We start from the raw sequence: 19,947 nt of genomic DNA on the forward strand, positions 1-19,947 counted from the left end.
TATTCTAATTTAAATTTAATATTTCTTTCATATTTATATTTTATAAAATAATTATAAAATTATAAATATATGTATGAAAAATATTAAATTTAATTAAAAAAATATAAAAATAATAATTTTGTTTTTAATTTTAAATCTTATATTAAATACAATTTATAATATATACAACCTATATAGTTATAAAAAATATCTTATTTGTTTAACTAGTTTAGGTGTTCTTATATTTTATAATAATTATAGGTTCGAACTTCATATGAATAATTTTTTTTCAATCATTAACAATATATAAGATAAATAGAATTTATTACAATACTTAACAAACGAAGCATTTGTTCCAGTGGCGTGGGCGTTCCTCCTATAACTAATGGTCTCAATCTTCCACAAATTTACCTGTCACCTCATGATTAAAAGATAAAATAATTAAATTAATTAAAATTAAGATTAAATTAATTAAATTTATATGAATTAAAAATCAAATAAACAATTATATTAATTTTATTAATTGTTACGTAAGGATAGGGTTGATTCAAGTAGTTTATCTGAACATAAAAAAAAGTTGAACAACATATAATAGGATAAATTATATATTTAGTACCTAAATTATTAATTTTATCTATTTTAGTACTTAAACTTTTAATTTTTTTAAAACTATACCTAACGTTTAGTTTTTGTTTTATTCTAGTACATCGTCGTTACTTGCTATTAAAAATTGAATGACACAGTATTTTTATGGATAAATTACATCATTCATCACTCAACTATCTTCTCACTCATATTTTGATTAAAGTTTAAAAATTTTCAATTTAACTACTCAACTTTCAAATTGTTCTTATTTTAACCTCTCTAATTTATTTTATTAATAAATTTTTATAATTTTATTAATATATAATTAAAAATAAAAATCAATTTGAAAGTTAGAGTGATGAAATTATGAGTAATATGAAAGTTAAGTAACTAAATTAGAAAAATTAAACATTAATTACCAAAACAGGATTGAGAAGATAGTTAAATGATGAATAATGTAATTTATTTATAAAAAAAGATGTATTTTCATGTATGCTAAATTAATTTGCTTTTCTTTTTGGTCTTTTTTTTTATATATATATATCCATGTGCAGGTAATACACCACTAATCTTTCACCCTCAGATTAATTCTTCCAGCTTCTGAAAAGGAAAATAAAAACAAAGTTTCTTCAAAGAAATGTCTTCAGCTTTCCCAAGCTCAAACCTACTTCACTGAAGTGGGTTTTTTTTGTGTGTGTGTGTGTGTGTGGAAATAATCTAAAACCCAAAATCAACAACATCAAATATTCTTAGTAGTTTCTTGCTGAACGTTTTCATTTCCCCCCTCTTTAACAAAGATCGTTAGCCGTTGTGTCAAAATCAAGTCTTTTTCAGGGTGTTCTGTGATGATTCAGTTAATGTTTCTGGTTCTTTTCATGGAGGGCATAATGGCATTCCTTCTGCTGGTAAAGATTGGACCTTTGAGAGAGCTCATCATAAAGAGCTTAGATCAGTTGAAGATGGGGAAAGGCCTGGCAACCATGAAAACCATTGCCGGCACCATGTCTGTGATTCTTTTATCCAGTCTCATGAGCATTTTCAAGATCCAGAACAAAGGTGCAAAGCTTGGTACCATGTCACCTATGGATCAAGTTCTCTGGAGAACCCACTTGCTTGAAGCTTCACTTATGGGTATGATGTTTGCACACGTTTTTATTGGTTATATGATTTATTCATTTTTGTGCTACTATTTCAGCTGAATTATAAATTATTGCCTTTGTTTAATCTGTACAGTGTTGCCTGGTAGCAGTGTAGTCATGTAGAGAAAATAGCCTTTTATTGGGTTCTTTTGGATTTGATGTTATTTTCTTCTCTTCGGTGCTAAAATATAGTATTAGCTTCACATAGGCAAACACTTCTTTGATGTTCATTATGAAAGAAAAGGTAGCTTGTTCTAAAGGAGTAAAGGGCATAAATTGATCAAAGGTAGTAATGATTGTCGATGTGCTGCATTTCTGCATTCTTTAACAAGGTTATCGGTGTATGTCTGATAAGGGTGTGTTAAGTTTTTCTTATATTTGGAGGGTCGTTGGACCATATCCTTGAACCGATATCCGAATATGTGTCGAACACATTTCTTCAAGAATAAATGAAGAATCGGAACATCATTATGTTCCTTCTCTTTCTCCTTTCTGCCTTGCAGCCACTTGCATGTGCACCACCAAGGCAACAATAATGTAGTAGATATCTTTATGTTAATTACCCCAATGTTCTATACTTCATGCTTGCATGTTGGTGGATCTTTTTATTTGGTACTGTTGTCTAGATTTAATGGATTTATCTGGAATTTAGGAAATGCATGGAGCGATACTTGTTGGCTTTCCGGTTATAGACCTAACACCATCTTCTATCGGTACATTCTAGATATAACACGACATATCTAACATCGCTGCATTTGTGTTTCTTCTTTACAAAGCATAGGGGAACAGTCTGCTTATGCATGGTCTTGTAATTTGTATCCTGTCATGTCATAAAACCCTTTAAGGCTGTAGTTACAGTGGACACAAAATTAAAGATTGGGACAGTCTTGTGATAAAATTAAACAGTTCAAAGTTTTATTACCCTGCAGTGCGCTTGGTGCAAGGTGTTTGCTATCAAGGATTTGAAAGAGGTTTCTCAAATTTAGCTCACTGTTTTTGGTTGAGGGTCGAGGGCTTTTCATTCATTATTAGATGGGTCTGTAATGCCAATTATTCGAAGAAGGGGTGGGATTTCTTATTGTATTGAACTATTGATACGCAAGTGCCTTGGTTATTTTGGCAAGGTTGTATGTTACGAATGATAAATCAAAAGTGCTGAAGGTGTCTGGCATCTGGTTTTCCAATTATGCATATTGTTTTGAGGTCTTTGATGATGCCTCGGTTTCTTATTTCCTTTACTCTCTGTTAGCTTCAGTCCGAGGGGTCAAATGGCGTCCATGCATCAATTTTTTACTTGTCTGAACTTGGAAATATGAAGATGTGTTGGTGCATCTCCCTTCGACTTACTCCTCAATTTACTGCAAGTGCATGCTAGTATGCTACACAGTTCTGTCATTGCTTTAGCTGATAATGAAGAGAATTGTTCAACCATTGAGCGTGAATTGAATTAGTTTCACGTTGTAATACTTATTGGATGGTTAATCTATCTCTAGCCGCTCTTTTAGCTCGATCGCTTGTGTTTGACTGGCTGAACTTGAACTTGTAGGTTTCACCTTATTTCTAGGGTTCATAATTGACCGTATGCACCATTATATTAGAACACTTATAGGGTTAAGGAGTAGCGCCGGATCTTCGAAAGAGGAAGTCCAACGTCTTCAGGAAGAGAGAATGCAGCTTAAAGAGAAAGACGACAAAGCTTCCATGGAGCTAAAGCTTCTGAAAGAAGAAATTTCAACCCTATCACGGAATTTGAAGAAGGTGAAGTCGGAATCCAAAGAGAAAGACAAAAAGATTGAAATTGCTGAAGCACATATTGTTTCCCTCCAAAAGCAATCTGCAGATTTACTACTCGAGTACGACCATTTATTGGAAAACAACCAAAAACTTCAGAATCAAGCTCTAGGGCACAAGAGATGAGAAAATCTTGAAAAGAAACCCGAGTTCCATTTACTGATCGATATTGGTGTTTCCTAAGGTAAACTGTTGAAAATTTTGTAATAGTATTGAATCTAGAATTTTGATTACTATGTTCATCCTCATGTGTTGTTGTAATAGCTGAAATCAGAGGAACATAGTTACATGATAAACCAATGTTTGACATCATGTTTTGGCACCGAAATCAGTGAAAGAAATATGAGAGAAAACTTGGAAATCTCTATGGAGCAGAACAAGCTTTATCTTCACCGAGCTTCCATGTTTGTAATTGATATTGATATACAAATCGAACACTTTTCTTGTTCAGCTTTAGACAATGAAATTGGAACCGATGTTTGATGTGCGGAAAATGAGCTTTGTTTTGGAGGTGGGAGCACGGCAGTGCTTCGTTCCCAGTCATGGAAATCACGTCTGACATGGTCGGTCTCTCTGTTATGGACTCCTGCACGCGTAAGAGACTCGCATGGATGCACCTCGATGCTTGAGATTTTGCATTTTCTTCGCCGAGTTGTGATTGGCTCAAAGCTTCTTTCATCTATCCAAAGCTCCCAATAACTATGCTCGTATTAACTTCAGATTCGTTTCGACCAAAATACTAGCCATGCCGGAACCCAAAATCTCGAGATACATATCGCCATCAAGCAAAATATTACTAGCTTTAAAATCTCGATGGATGACTCGTAATCTCGAGTGTCTACGAAGATAAATAAGTCCCTATTCTGAAGTTTGTCTATAAGAATGAACTCGTTCTTGAGAACGATAAGTCCTTGTCCCGTAATCCTCGACAACCTCTTCAGCGCTAGTTCTTTGCCATCGGACAATTCCCTGACCATATCTCATATAAGCAATCCAATGTCGATCACAGCACACGGAGGTTTACCTTGTGGAAGCGATTATAAAATATACTATTTGTTTTTTGTCGAAAACTTTTTACAAGTAAACGATAGAACAATTGTGGTGTATGTAATATTATATCGATGAGTTTTTTTTATTTAAATAGAAAATATTATATTTTTAGGATAAATATTAAAATTATCGATAAATTAATATAAATACCCTTGATCATTTGGATAATTAATATATCTCTATTTGGGTGAGAGTTTCTGTAAGGGGGCAACTTTTGATTAATTTTTTCTAAAGGGATTTTTTTACACAAATAGAAAATGAATTATTATTGCTATAAGGGGAAATTAATTTTACAGTGACATAAGATACGTATTTTTGTATGTGAATAATAAAAATCTAAAAACAATATTTCTTTATTACTTTTAAAAGTATAGAAATTAATTATTCACTAATTTGTATAATTTAAACCGTTGATTAAAATATATTTTAAAGTTATATAAAATATTTATTAGAATATATTGAGTGACCTTAATGGTAAAAGAGAATATCGTTCTCTTTTTGATATTTTGAATTTTAACAATTGTATAGCATAATGTGCATACATTATCAATAGACTAAAAGAATATGAAAAAATTATTTAAATTCAAAGTTAATTTACTTATAAGTTAAAATCTAGGTGATATAATTTTTTTAAATAATTTATGTTGTATAAGTTCCTATTATTAATAAATGTTTTTTTGTTCACATTAGAAGTGTGATAAAAAATAACTTCTCAAAGTTATTATCCTAATTAATAGGATTTAAACTTTCAATCTCTAATCATATCAATGTAATAAATTATAAAAATTAAATATAATTCAAGTACATTCAAACATAATATCCTCTAGGATATATATTCATTTAATATTCTATTAATCCAATAATGAAAATTAAAAATACTAATTTCATAAATCTGTCAATGATTTTAGTGGTTAAAGAGAATATTATTCTCTTTAAAAAAATTAAATTCAAATAATTACAATTGTACAATGTGTGTATTTATTATCGATAGAGAGATAAAATTATAAATAAATATTATTTTATAATAATCTCGTATTAATAAAAACAGCTAATCTTAAATTAGAATATAAAATATAAATAAATACCAATAAAAAGAATTCATCCACGTATGTGTATATGTATTAAACATATAAATATATATTGTTCAAAAATATATATAAAAATATCCCATAAATTTGATGGATATTGATGGGAAGAAAATAAAGGGACCCATAGTTTGTCACCTCACTCTCCTCCCCCAACTAAAAGAAGCACGACCCTTTACTCGCAGGCTCGCAGCATCTGTTTCCTCACGTTCTATTACCTGTAATATATATATATATATATATATATCCCGAACAGCACGCGCCTGATTCAAGTGTAACCCAATATCCCGTGAATCACGCCCCCTCCTCAAAAGCGAAAAAAGAGAGACCTGTTGGTGGGTTGTTTTCGTTTTGCCTTGCCTTGGATAAATACCGAAGACCCAGAAAAATATTGTCTCTCTCTGTATAACGGCTACTTTTGGCGGCGTTGTTGAACAACTGAAGACTGTGAAGGCAAAAAAGAAAAGAGGGGTCGACTTGGTTCAGTTTTGAAGGGAGGCAGAATATATGGATTACAACGCTCATCAGTAAATTTCCTCTCTTGTTTTTTCTTTCTTTTGCTACCCTGTGTTTTGATAGTCTGATGTTTGTTTCTGGGTTTCTGTGATTTTAAGTATTTTTTCATGGATCAAATGCTGCGTTTGGAAATGGGTTTGCTATGATTCTTTCTCCCATACTGTGGATATGCCAAATTTGTGTTGTTTACTGTATCTAGTTTGATTCCCTTTCGTTGTTGCTAGATCCAAATGTCCCTTTTCATTATTATACATGTGATGTTTGTTTGATTCACTGTTATTGGATCAAATGCTTCAATTTTACTTTTATCAATTTTTAGGTAAAGCATTGGTATATTTATGTTTTTTTTAATATTTGATTGGTGGCAGAAATACTTGGAATTGGCATGGGGAGAATTATGGTGTTCAAAACCACTCTGATTTTGGTATATTATTTCATCAGATGCTGGTTAGTCCCTCAAGTCAATACCTTTAAAGTAATCAAACCGATCCGATTAACATTTATGCAGATCCCTCACAAGATGATTGGACTCAACTTACCTTCAGTGAGGAAGATCTTTCCTGCATGTTTGATGAAAAAACCCCTGTTAAGGAATGTGGAGATCTATCATACTATTTTACACACAACGGTAACTTTCTTTCTTTTCTTCGTGTCTTCTCGTCTTTATAACATCTGTTCTTCTCTTTGTTTTAAAGTAATAAGATCGTGAATTTCAGATGATGTAAGAAAGGAACCAGAAGATGAGAGGGAATCCTCTTCTCAAGTTAGGAAAAAGCGTAGGATGCTTCAGTTTGACACTTATGATGTCGAGTCTTCCCTTTTCTGTGAAGAGACGCCATCTACATTCCTAAAATCAAGTGTGAGTTCTGCCAACATGTTTGATCCATGGAATACAAAATATGGGTTAAATGTCATAGTTATTACGATGTTTTTGTTTGTTTGTTTCCAATAGGAGAGTGATGATTTAACCGAAGAGGTTTTTCCGGATGCATTTCAATGGAGTGCTGGATTTACAGGTTATCATTTTTATACAATTAGTAATCAACTTGAATCAAATTCATACTCATCATCAATTCATAACAATATATTGCAGAGGATGCATCTGCTTCCAGTTATGAAGGCCTGGATCAGTTGTGTGAAGGGTGGCTCGCTGATTATTTTAATGATGCGGATATGTTTCTAAGCTCCGATGATATGTATGCTCCTGTGGATTTCCAACATTTTTGTTTCCTCGTGATATTAATTTATTCTAATTGCCTTGTTCAGGAATCTTACCGCAGCATCTGATGTTCATAATGATATTTCAGGTATATGACTCTTCTCCTGAGTAAATTTCCGTGTCCTTATCATCTTTTATGAAAATTTTCCGATCTTTACTTCATAACAAACTTGAATCTCTGTTCTCAGAGTTGTCCGATGCGCGACCAGAGCCTGGCCCTGATGCTGTTCAAAAGCAGGCAACTCAAACCACTCAAAATGTAGTTTTCAAAAGTAAAATTCTTTCTTGTTTGGGTTGAATTTGATTTCCCACTTTTGCTCATGTTTCTGATCACCAGTATGAACCCATATGAACATTCTCTTCCCCTGCTGACGTTCAATGGATTGTTCTTATGTCTATTCAAGATACATTCTGATTGTATTTGGCTGATTTAGGTAGGAAGTCATTGAATTGCCCTCCCTCGAAGCTACCGTCTTCTATTGCCTATCCATTTGCTTTCATTAAGCCCTCTGGTTTCCATGGAGATGTTACCCTGCAAGATATAAACCAGCGGATCCAAACACCGTCGAAAGCGAAAAAGAGCAATGCTGATTTCCCGACTTCTGCTTTTTCCGGGAAGCTGGTCGTCGGCAAAACTAAAATCCGGACCGAAGGAGGTAAAGGCAGCATCACAATTATGAGAACCAAATAATAAGTACATAAAGATTATTTCTTAATTATTCCCGACTGCCACTGGTATAGAATCTCATACATGGTTTTACAAAGCAGAAATTTTGTATTGTAGCATAGGCTTTTACGGTTTCTTACGTAAATGTACATTGATGGAAATGTTTATCCGTGTTCAGAACAGATCTCTCAGTATAAAGTTTTGTTTTATTGATTTGATTTTGAATTGCAAGTAAAAATCGATTGCATAATGCTAAAAAGGAAATCAATTTCTTTGCAAATCAGTCCAAACGTTTGTTAAAAATGATACAAACATGATATAATTTTCCCAACCCAACGAATACCAATAAATCCCCTCCACCACTGTTATATCTTGTTTTTACTACCGCCCTGATTGTTCCCTCAGACCGCCGCCTGCGCCGCCTTCCTTGCTGCATTCTCTTGCATGGCCCTTGCATCTCTGCCCATCGGACACAATTCCCAAAAGACCAGAAGTAAAGAAAGAAGAGGCAAAATTTATTACAAAATAAAGAAAATTGAAAGTAGAAAACAAAGAGGAAACCTTTCACGATGTTGTTCAGGGATTAACCCATCGTCCTTGGAGTTCTTGCCTTTGTGTGCAGCTCTGGCTTGAGCCCTTTCTCGATCTCGATCTCGATGGTTGCCCCGTTAGTTTGAGTTAAGGAAGAAAAGGCAAAACCTATACGTAGACACACCTTTTCTAACCAAAATAAACACATATTTATATATATATATATATATATATATATATATATATATATATATATATATTATTTTATTAAACTAACAACTTTACATTTATTTTGTTTATGTATCATGCCCAAAATCAGATTACACGAGGTCCAGTTGCGTCAGACTCAAACACGTGAACCCAAACACGTGGGTTTCCAGAGCAGTGTTCTCTTCTGCGCCACAAGCTCCCTCGCCTCCCTTTCCGAGTTTCACGGCCACCCGTCTCTTAAACATCTCTAAATCCTTCGGCGCAAGTACCAGTACACCAACAAACGCAGGACATTAGTGTTTCATTCGGAGTAAAATTCCCAAAAATAGTCATTGTAAACCTTATAAATAAGCATTTAATCAATGATATTGGGGGAGATTACTCACGACATACATACAAGAAAATTGCAAGGAATAGAGAAATCGAAAGTCATTCAAAGCAAACACCAGAGAGGTTCGAAGCATTTTTGTAACTATTTTGTGAAGCAATAAAGGGTAAAAAATTTCACCTTTCGTTGGTAGATTTTTGCATGCCGAAGTTGTATTCTTTTTCATCGTTTTTATTCGAAAATAACAAAAAAATTTCGAGATTTCTTCGTTAGATCTACACTTCCTCGAGAAGTTTTTGAAAAAACTGAGTGGATATTTGAAGTGAGGAGGTCGAGATCTATCGGAAAAGTAAAAAAAAAATTTACTTTCGCCGCCGATGACCGGCGACCGGTGAGGCGGTGCCACCGCATTTCTGGGTTTGTTGCGGCGGTGTTCTTCATAGATGAAGAACACGCTTGAAGTTTTCAAAGGATTTGAAGGAAATGGTTTTGATCCGGTTTTGTGTTAAGAGAATTATGAAAGCCTGTTTTTAATTTTTGGCTTTTATAGTAAGCCCATATTACCATTCAACCCGCGCCTTGACCCGACCCAATATCATACGACCCGCGTGTTTTCGTTATAAAAGGGGTAAACTGTGATTTTAGTCCCTCTATTTTTTAAAACTTTTGATTTCCCCCTTGAAATTCCAATTCATCCTCAAGATGCTTCAAAATTTGTCACTCGATTTTCTGTTTTTTTACAATTTTGTCCTTTTTCTAGATATTAATTTTAGTTTTTTTGATATTACATATATTTTTGATGTTTTTCCCTCATATTATTTTTTAGTATTATTATTTTTTATGTATATACATGTATTGTCATTATTTTATTATTCATTCATTTATTTTATTTATATGTTATATTATATATATATATATATTTTGTTTTATTCCTTAATATTTATTTCTTAATATTTTTTAGTTTACAAGCTAATATATATATATATATATATGTATATTTTATTTCTTTTTTTTACTTTTTCGTTTTGTTTATTCATTTTATTGCTATTTCCTCTATTTTTTATTTTATTTATTTATCTTTTTTCTTTATTTATCTTATTCTATTTTGTCTTTATTCTTTCTTATTCCTTTCATTTTCACTATTTACATGTTAATTGCGTTGTTTACTTTTTTGTCTTTATTTGTTATTTATTTATTTATTTATTTTTCTTTCTTTTCTTTATTTCACTTTCTTTGTTTTCAATTTATCTTCATCACCTTTGTTTTTCTAACATTTTTCTTGATTTTTTAAGGGTACATTTTCAAAACTATTAGGGGTAAGTAATTTGGATCGACATTTTACCTTTCAATTTAAATGTACAACTTTCTTAATTAAAGACAACTGAAAATTATGTAGTACCAAAAGGGCGATTCAAGGGTGATAATCCTTCCTTGATCGTAACCAACTCTCGAACACGACACATTTCTGGTAAAACGCAGATCAGGTAAGAAAGATGGTGTCTGATCTACCTAATATTGCTTTAAAATGATCGGTGGCGACTCTAACCCCACTCAATTCAAGTCGAAGCCCGATTCTGAGCCCACCCGTAAGAAGGTTCCGATAGCTTGGCGACTCCGTTGGGGACACAGGTAAGTGAGTCAAGCTAAGGTAATTTTCAGTTGTCTTTTTAACGAAAAGGGTAAGTTTAAACTCGTTTTCTAATGATTGGCTACTCTGATAGCTTGGCGACTCCGTTGGGGACACAGGTTCCGATAGCTTGGCGACTCCTTTTTCTAATGATTTCAGCATTCCAAACTCATTTTTGACTTAAGGCTCTAAACCCGAGCTCCGAACTCATTTTTAAGTAGGGGTGAAAGCGACACCTTCGTGTGAATTTATTCACCGTATGAGCCTAGCAAGTAACCTTCGGGATTCATATACCTTATGCCTTCATGTGAATTTATTCTCCGTATGGGCATAAGGGAATGTATCCTCTCGAGTTTAACTTAGTCCACACAAGCTTGTAATGGGCTTAGGACTAAGGGTCTGGCAAGCCCAAGGGGGCATCAGCAAGGAGAACTCGATTACCTTTTTAGAACCTAAACCGGGAGACTATGGAGAAATAGAGCCTACCCCAAAACCTCATTTCAAACCCTGGGACATTTTTACCCTAACCATGTTTTTCCCCTCATACTCTTCTTTCTTTCTTTTGTCACTTTTTTGTGTTTATTTATTCACTAACTTTTTGCCTTTGTGTTTATTTTCTTAGCATTTGCATCATAACAAGAGCTATTGATCCACCAAAAACGTGTTTGTTAAACATGAATAATATGCATTAATGGACAAAGGGGTTGTAATACAAGAGATGAAAATACAGAGGACAGTCTACAAGGCGACTATGTGTCACATTCAATCTAGAAGATGTGGTGCCCACAATGAAGGTCACTGATCTTGGGAGTCCCTTCAAAGACGACAATGGAAAAACGATAGCTGAAATTGGAGACCATTGCTGACGAATTCAAGAAACAGACAAATGAACTTCACATAGTTCCTATCAATTAAGGGCTCCAATGACGTATTCATTGGGAACATGCTCAACAAAAGATAAATGCCCGAGATACAGTCATTCGAAATTTCTTGGGCCAATACAAAAAGTAACTCAACATTTACATGGTTCATCCAGAGAAGCCGGAGCGGTACGACAGGTTATTCAACCAGTGACAGATGAACACAGAAAACTAGTCAGCATGTTAGAATCTGTCATGATATTTTTGGTCTCTTAAAAGATAAAACACTTTTGTCCCCAATGAGGATTATTCATAATAAAAGACACATTTTTTGGATCAATGCCTCGGACATTTCATGCATCATACATTTAGACATATTTTGCATTTTGTTGTTTTCTTTGCATTCGCATTAACTAACGAAAGAATGCTTCAAAATAAAGGAATAAATACTGGATACACCACCTCAAGCGTCGGACACACCTCATCCGCATAACACTCGCTTGAAAAAGAGGTGAATGGAGGCCAGAATCATTCAAATCGAAGAGAATATGGCAAAATTACAAAAAAAGCTAGAAGATAAAATGGCTCAGAATAGTAAGAGTACCCTGGATTCCATCGCGAGAAGCCAGGAGTCCTTAGTCGACCAAATCGTGGCTAAGTTGTCTGGTTTACAACAACAAGCAAGTGCACCCGGAGTAGGTGCGTCTGAGGGGGTAACCATATCACCGATCCCGCAGGTGGTTATTTCACCCGGGATCATACCCGGACCACAAGAAAACTCTTCTGCTACCAAAGGAAAAGCATCATCTGCTGCGAAAGGGTAAATTTCCATAACTTGTCCTGGAAACCATCCGGATAATTACAATATCCTGGATTTCGATGAAGAGGACAAAGCGAAAAAGATGGCAGAGAAGATCATAATGCTGGAAGATCAGATGAAGATGGTCCAAGGAGACCATGATTATTCTGGAGTGGACGCAATGGAGCTGAGCCTAGTTCCAGATTTGGTACTTCCACCAAAGTTTAAGGTCCTGGAGTTCGAGAAGTTCGATGGGAACAACTGTCCCTCAGCCTACATCACTATGTTCTGTCGAAAGATGACGGGATATGGGGGAAATGACTAACTCCTGATCCACTGTTTCTAGGAGAGCCTGTCCGGTTTAGCTATTAGGTGGTACAATCAGCTCAGTCAAACTCATATTAAGACATGGAAAGACTTAGACAAGTCTTTCTTGGAGCAATACAAGCATATTAATGATATGAGACCAGACCGAGTTATGCTACAAAGCTTGGAGAAAAAGCACAATGAAAGTTTTCGACAATACGCACAACGATAGAGGGATTTGGCTGTGCAAGTTTATCCACTTTTGGATGAAAAGGAAACCAGGAAACTGTTTGTATAAACCCTGAAGACACCTTACTTCGAGCATCTGGTGGAAATCACATCGAGAAGTTTCTCAGATATAGTTATGGCTGGTGAGATGATTGAGCTAGCTATAAAACAAGGAAAAATTGAGGGAAGAGACTCCAATGAGAAGCCTCCCATGAAGAACAAAGAGCGAGAGATCAACAATGTCAACACCTACAATGTTAACAAAGGTGTTATGATCTTAACCACTACAGTTGTATCATCCGATACTTCTAAACGAACTCAAAGAGAACCAAGAAACGAAAGGGAATCTTACCTGACTAATTTTGGGATTAGACCTCATAATGTCTTCCATAAAAAGACTCGCATCAGTCTAATCCCAATGACATATGAGGAGTTGCTCCCAACGCTAGTTGAGAAGAATCTTGTGACTCTAGTTTAGTCCAAACCTAGAGAGGCCCCATATCCTGAAGGCCATGATATTAATGCCGTATGCAGCTATCATATTGGGAGCTCAAGGCACACCATTGAGAATTGTGGGGCATTGAGACGTAAGGTCCAAGATCTAATCGATTTAGGGGCATGGAGTTTCAATGTGTAATGGGGCATTATGATCGAGAGTCAAATGGGGCATCCATCAGGAATTATATTGCATTATCAAGCATATAAGAGTCCATCCAAGTTTTGCATTCACACACGTATTAAGAGAGAACAAAATGGGGCAACTAGCACATGAGATTGCAAAACTAATTGGTTTATACTTTTGTTTAAGAAGTTCAGTGATGATCATGATCTTCTCAAATGGAATGGTAAAGTAGGTGAATCTAGTTTAGGCCAGTTGCTTAGGAATTGAACTCTAACGATGAGATTTTCTGACCTTAAAAAACACTTGGACTATAACAGGTTCTTCTTAACAAACTTAAGAAATTGGACTCGTATACCCACATTATAATATTATTTATATACAATAAAGCTTGAGTTGTCCCTCTAGAGCAATTGGTTAAAAGCCCCGGCTTTATGGATAATATTCAGCTAGCCTGATAAATGTGATTATACTATACAATAAAGCTTGAGTTGTCCCTCTAAGGCAATTGGTTAAACGCCCCGGCTTTATGGATAAGATTTAGCTAACCTGATAAAGGTATTTACATATTGAGCTGTCACTCTAGAGCAATTGGTAAAATGCCCTGGCTTTATGGATCCAGCTAGCCATTTAATGGCAAATTTAAATAAGGAGTTTCGGTAAAAATGGACTAAGGGAGTTAAGGAACACCTGTTATAGTCAAATACACACGAGCACTTAATAATCTCATTTTTAGACCGATATTTCTGCACTACCTTTGTTATAGGAGCTTACAAAACTTGAACAAATGGAAGATTTCAGAGAACTGAAACAAAAGTATTCTGAAAGGTCTAGTCATTGATTATGCTAGTTGTGTCATTTTGTTCGCCTCCGATCAAAATGTCAAATCAATAAAAAGGGTATGACATGATCTTCACGATGACCGAATCAATGAAACAAACCTTAATAACCCACCTCTAAACCAATTTTTTGATCTTGATATTTGTCAAAGGTTTGCAGCTATTAAAGATTAAAAGAGCATTTGATTCTTTTGATATCCAATGAACTCCGATTTTATGATTTGCTTCAATTGTGAAACCTAGAAGGAGGCAATATTTTTCAAAGCTCCTTTTGATATTTTTCAAAATTTTGAAAATTCAAAGAAAAAAAGCATTTTAAAAAAAGATGAGTTCTCTCGAAGCATGTCTTGGAAATCAACGAATATCTCTCCAAAGCTCAAGATTGAAACTGGGGCAGGAGAAGCCAAATTTTTGGGGAAAAATTGCTGGAGCAAGGAAAATAAATTTTCTTAGGTTGAGGTTTGCAAGAGTACACCTGGTGGAAATGAAGACAAACTGAGATAATGAAGACTGCTCATACAATTATTCTCTTCACATATCAACATTCTGTTTTAAGCATATTGAAGAATCCAAGATCAAGAATCAGAAATTCAAGATTTCAGCATCAAGAGTCATCAAGACTGACAACCAAGGATTGAGATTTCTATCCAAACCCTAAAATAACATGTTTTACATATACATTTTAGGCATACATAAGAGCATCGCATCCATAACATTGCATATGTGCATAATTTTGTAGATTCATGCTAGAGTCAATTTCAACTTCTCAGCGAAAGATATTGAACTCAAAAGAAGTGCAATTTACAAGTGTGGATCTGAACTTCGCAACGAAGAACATCCAATTAAAAGCTCAATTTCACAGTGAATGAGCCATCCACAATTTCAACTTCACGAAGAAGGATATCGTGCCCGATGAAGTGATCTAGTGTCACAACAAACATGCCATCCGCAGATTTGACTTCCTTAAGTCAACGATTAAAGCTTCTGAAAGGATTTCTTTAACAAGCATGAACAAGCAGATTATCGATCACCTTTGAGATTGTTTCTCTCGAAACAAGGGGTCGCCTCGCTCAAAACTAATTTACTCAAAACAAAATTTTGTCTCTCTTAAAACAAATTTTGTCTCTCTTGAGAAAGTTTCCCTTGAAACAAAATCTTTGAATATCTTTTCCTTGAAACAAATTTTGTCTCCCTTGAGACAGTTTCTTTTGGAACTAATTGTCTATCTTGAGACAGTTTCCCTTGAAACAAAATCTTTGAATATGTTGTCCTTGAAACAAATTTCGTCTCCCTTGAGACAGTTTCTTTTAAAACAAATTTTGTCTCTCTTGAGATGGTTTCCCTTGAAACAAAATCTTTGAATATGTTTTCCTTTAAACAAATTTTGTCTCTCTTGAGACAGTTTCCCTTGAAACAAAGTTTTGTCTCTCAACAAAGTTTTGTCTCTCTTGAGACAGTTCCTTTTGAAGCACCAATCTTTGAAATTGTTTCTCTTGAAACACAAAAAACCTTTGAAACAGTTTCTCTTGAAACACAAAAAACCTATTGAAATTGTTTCTCTTGAAACATTATTCTTGATTGAAATATCAGAGTCAATTTTCAACTCCACTGAACGAAAATTTGTGTCTTTTATCTTTGTCCTATTTTTCGTTCCACGAAAAAGAATAAAGAGGGGCAGCTGTAGACACACATTTTCTAACCAAAATAAACACATATTTATATATAATATATATATTACATTGATATATAAATTATTATTATTTTATTAAACTAACAACTTTACATTTATTTTGTTTATGTATCAGGCCCAAAATCGGATTACACGAGGCCCAGTTGCGCCAGACTCAAACACGTGAGCCCAAACACGTGGGTTTCCAGAAACCTTAGCAGTGTTCTCTTTTGCGCCGCAAGCTCCCTCGCCTCCCTCTCCGAGTTTCACGGCCACCCGTCTCTCAAACATCTCCGAATCCTCCGACGTAAGTACCAGTACACCAACAAACGCAAGACATTAGTGTTTCATTCGGAATAAAACTCTCACAAATAGTCATTGTAAACCTTATAAATAAGCATGTAATCAATGATATTGGGGAGGGGGAGATTACTCACGAAATACATACAAGAAAATTGCAAGGAAAATAGAGAAATCGAAAGTCATTCAAAGCAAACACCAGAGAGGTTCGAAGCATTTTTGTAACTATTTTGTGAAGCAATAAAGGGTAAAAAATTTCACCTTTCGTTGGTCGATATTTGCATGCCGAAGTTGTATTCTTTTTCATCGTTTTTATTTGAAAATAACAAATTTTTTTTCGAGATTTCTCCGTTAGATCTACACTTTCTCGAGAAGTTTTTGAAAAAACTGAGTGGATATTTGAAGTGAGGAGGTCGAGATCTATCAGAAAAGTAAAAAAAAAAAATTACTTTCGGCGTCGATCAATGGCGACACCGCATTTTTGGGTTTGTTGCGGTAGTGTTCTTCACAGATGAAGAACACGCTTGAAGTTTTCAGAGGTTTTGAAGGAAATGATTTTGATCCGGTTTTGTGTTAAAGGAATTATGAAAGCCTGTTTTTAATTTTTGGCTTTTATAGTAAGCCCATATTACCATTCAACCCGCGCCTTGACCCGACCCAGTGCTATACGTCCCGCGTGTTTTCGTTATAAAAGGGATAAACTGCAATTTTAGTCCGTCTATTTTTTAAAACTTCTTATTTTCCCCTTGAAATTCTAATTCATCCTCTAGATGTTTCAAAATTTGCCACTCAATTTTCTGTTTTTACAATTTTGTCCTTTTTCTAGATATTAATTTTAGTTTTTTTGATATTACATATATTTTTGATGTTTTTCCCTCATATTATTTTTTTAGTATTATTATTTTTTATGTATATACAAGTATTGTCATTATTTTATTATTCATTTATTTTATTTATATGTTATGTTATATATATATATATATTTTGTTTTATTCCTTAATATTTATTTCTTAATATTTTTTAGTTTACAAGCTAATATATATATATATAATATCTTTTTTTTTACTTTTTCGTTTTGTTTATTCATTTTATTGCTATTTCCTCTATTTTTTATTTTATTTATTTATCTTTTTTCTTTATTTATCTTATTCTATTTTGTCTTTATTCTTTCTTATTTATTTCATTTTCACTATTTACATGTTAATTGTGTTGTTTACTTTTTATCTTTATTTGTTATTTATTTATTTATTTATTTATTTTTCTTTCTTTTCTTTATTTAACTTTCTTTGTTTTCAATTTATCTTCATAACTTTTGTTTTTCTAACATTTTTCTTGATTTTTTAAGGATACATTTTCAAACCTATTAGGGGTAAGTAATTTGGATCGACATTTTACCTTTCAATTTAAATGTACAACTTTCTTAATTAAAGACAACTAGAAATTATGAAGTACCAAAAGGGCGGTTCAATGGTGCTAATCATTCCTTGACCGTAACCGACTCCCGAACCCGACACATTTATGGTAAAACGCAGATTAGGTAAGAAAGATGGTGTCCGATCTATCTAATATCGCTTTAAAATGATCGGTGGCAACTCTAACCCCACTCAATTCAAGTCGAAACCCGATTCTGGATCCACCCGAAAGAAGGTTCTGACACTATACAAAAAAAAAACAGGAAAAAAGGTTCTGACACTATACAAAAAAAAAAAAAAAACAAGAAAAAAAAACACAGAAATACAAAAATTCTTCCTCTATATAGATTAAGCTCAAAAGTTTGTTTTATATGAATCCTACTGAATATAAGGATATGAGACATTGTTGATTCTCAGAAAGTGAAACAAAAGAAGAAACGAGATGAAAATGATTGCGATGGGGAGAAATTTGAATCAAAACAAGACGTGGACTTGAGGTAGAAAGGAGATCTGTGGAAGACTCGAGAAGCCGCACCTATTTTGTTCCTACCATTTTATTAATCAATCAATCATTTAATTAATCATTATTTATCTATATCATTATTTAGAATTTAGGGTAAAATGGACAAATGATAGTATTATTATAGAGTATTATTTTGTTGAATCTTGTAACTATTAAAAATTATAAAATAATTATTTGATTATAGGACACTACTTTGTTATATCCTTTAACTATTAAAAATTAAAAAATGACCATCTGATTATTTATATGTTTCAAACTTGTCATTTTCTGTTAAAAATTAGTGATCTTCTGAGTTGGACGTTGACTTGTTGATTAGGATATGGTAAACTTTGCTCTTAAAATCATTTGAGTTGTATTTTGTAGAATAACTATTTGTTTACATTATGTCGTCGAGTCAGTAATTGAAATATTATGTCATTGAGTCAATGTTTGAAAGTAACAACGATGTCAACAAACATCATTAAAAAATGGTTTTATCATATCTCAGCCAACAAGGATAATATTTAACTCAGAATGTTGTCATTTTTTGAACAGAAAAATGATGAGTTTAGAACATATAAATAATCAAGTGACCATTTATAATTAATGATCGAGAGACTTAGCAAAATAACATTATATAAACTGGACCATATGTATACTTTACCTTATAATTTAATATAAAAATTCTAAAACATGATCTCCATTAATTTACTTTCATCATTTTTTATTAATCTAAGGTAAATATAAAGTAATATCTGTTCAAAGATAACTTTCAATTATTTGACATTGAATGCTCACACTCTTAGTATTTATGATGGTTGATCTCGAGACCTTAAAGAATAATAACAATTCATTTACCACTAAGATAACTCGGTTCGTACATTTATCCAATAATAAAATATTTTGTATAATTATTAAATGAAATAAATTTTAAAATATTATTCAATAATAAAATATTATTTTTGTGTAATTATTAAATGAAATAAATTAAAAATATTATTCAATAATAAAATATGAAAATAATAAATTTAAATATAAAATATTGATAATTTTATCCAAAAGTATTTATTAAATAAAATTTTGATAATTATATATGTTTTGTTTAAAACATTATATTTCAATTATGCGTAAGTATAGTAATTATCATATAATTAGTTGAATCCAGCTCTCAGCCCTTCGATCCGTGGAAAATGAATTCCCAGTTCTATCGAAATAAAAGGAAAATGGAATTCCACTCCTATTAAAAAGAAAAAGGGCTTAACTTGAAAGAGTCCCTAAACTACTTTTCCCCCTTTAAACCCTTAAACTATTTTTAATCAAAATAAGTCTCTAAATTAATTTTTAGTCAAAATAAGTCACTAAACTATGACATTTTCCTTTCCATAAGCCCCTAAATTATTTTTTTAATCAAAACAAGTACCTAACTTTATGTGACATGTCAATATCTCATTGCCGAAATAATTTTTTAACTACAAAAATGATAGGACTTAAAATGATTACATATAATAGTTTAATGACTTATTTTAATAAAAAAAATAGTTTAAGATCTTAAAGGAAAAAAAGACATAATTTAATGACTTATTTTTACTTAAGCCAAAAAAAAAGATTATTGCATTTAAGTTTAATCTCACCGTCTGATTTTAAGGAGGAATTTTGTATTGCTTGTTTTTTTTTCTTAAAAAGGAA

At 33.1% G+C, this 19,947-nt stretch overlaps 2 protein-coding genes across 2 annotated transcripts; both read left to right on the top strand.

Annotated features, from left to right (window-relative positions):
• The first annotated feature begins 1,161 nt into the window (after nucleotides 1-1,161).
• On the top strand, nucleotides 1,162-3,638 carry LOC120182983. Its single transcript, XM_039187793.1, has 2 exons — nucleotides 1,162-1,695; nucleotides 3,250-3,638. The coding sequence occupies exons 1-2, from the start codon at nucleotides 1,410-1,412 to the stop codon at nucleotides 3,618-3,620; spliced, it is 657 nt and encodes a 218-aa protein (XP_039043724.1). The 5' UTR covers nucleotides 1,162-1,409; the 3' UTR covers nucleotides 3,621-3,638.
• A 2,275-nt stretch (nucleotides 3,639-5,913) lies between these two features.
• LOC120183005 (protein XRI1-like) lies at nucleotides 5,914-8,142 on the top strand. The gene is made up of 9 exons (XM_039187809.1): nucleotides 5,914-6,156; nucleotides 6,514-6,569; nucleotides 6,654-6,773; nucleotides 6,862-7,004; nucleotides 7,098-7,161; nucleotides 7,239-7,341; nucleotides 7,412-7,452; nucleotides 7,553-7,636; nucleotides 7,799-8,142. The coding sequence occupies exons 1-9, from the start codon at nucleotides 6,137-6,139 to the stop codon at nucleotides 8,053-8,055; spliced, it is 888 nt and encodes a 295-aa protein (XP_039043740.1). The 5' UTR covers nucleotides 5,914-6,136; the 3' UTR covers nucleotides 8,056-8,142.
• Nucleotides 8,143-19,947: the final 11,805 nt, after the last annotated feature.

This window comes from Hibiscus syriacus, unplaced genomic scaffold (assembly GCF_006381635.1).
Source record: "Hibiscus syriacus cultivar Baekdansim isolate YM2019G1 unplaced genomic scaffold, ASM638163v2 tig00112738_pilon, whole genome shotgun sequence".
In the NCBI taxonomy this organism is placed as follows: Eukaryota; Viridiplantae; Streptophyta; class Magnoliopsida; order Malvales; family Malvaceae; genus Hibiscus; species Hibiscus syriacus.

Coding starts and splice junctions, on each gene's coding strand:
- LOC120182983 (XM_039187793.1), top strand. CDS start 1,410: ATGATTCAGTTAATGTTTCTGGTTCTTTTCATGGAGGGCATAATGGCA. Junction 1,696..3,249: donor GCTTGAAGCTTCACTTATGG/GTATGATGTTTG, acceptor TTGAACTTGTAG/GTTTCACCTTATTTCTAGGG.
- LOC120183005 (XM_039187809.1), top strand. CDS start 6,137: ATGGATTACAACGCTCATCA. Junction 6,774..6,861: donor ATACTATTTTACACACAACG/GTAACTTTCTTT, acceptor CGTGAATTTCAG/ATGATGTAAGAAAGGAACCA. Junction 7,162..7,238: donor ATGGAGTGCTGGATTTACAG/GTTATCATTTTT, acceptor AATATATTGCAG/AGGATGCATCTGCTTCCAGT.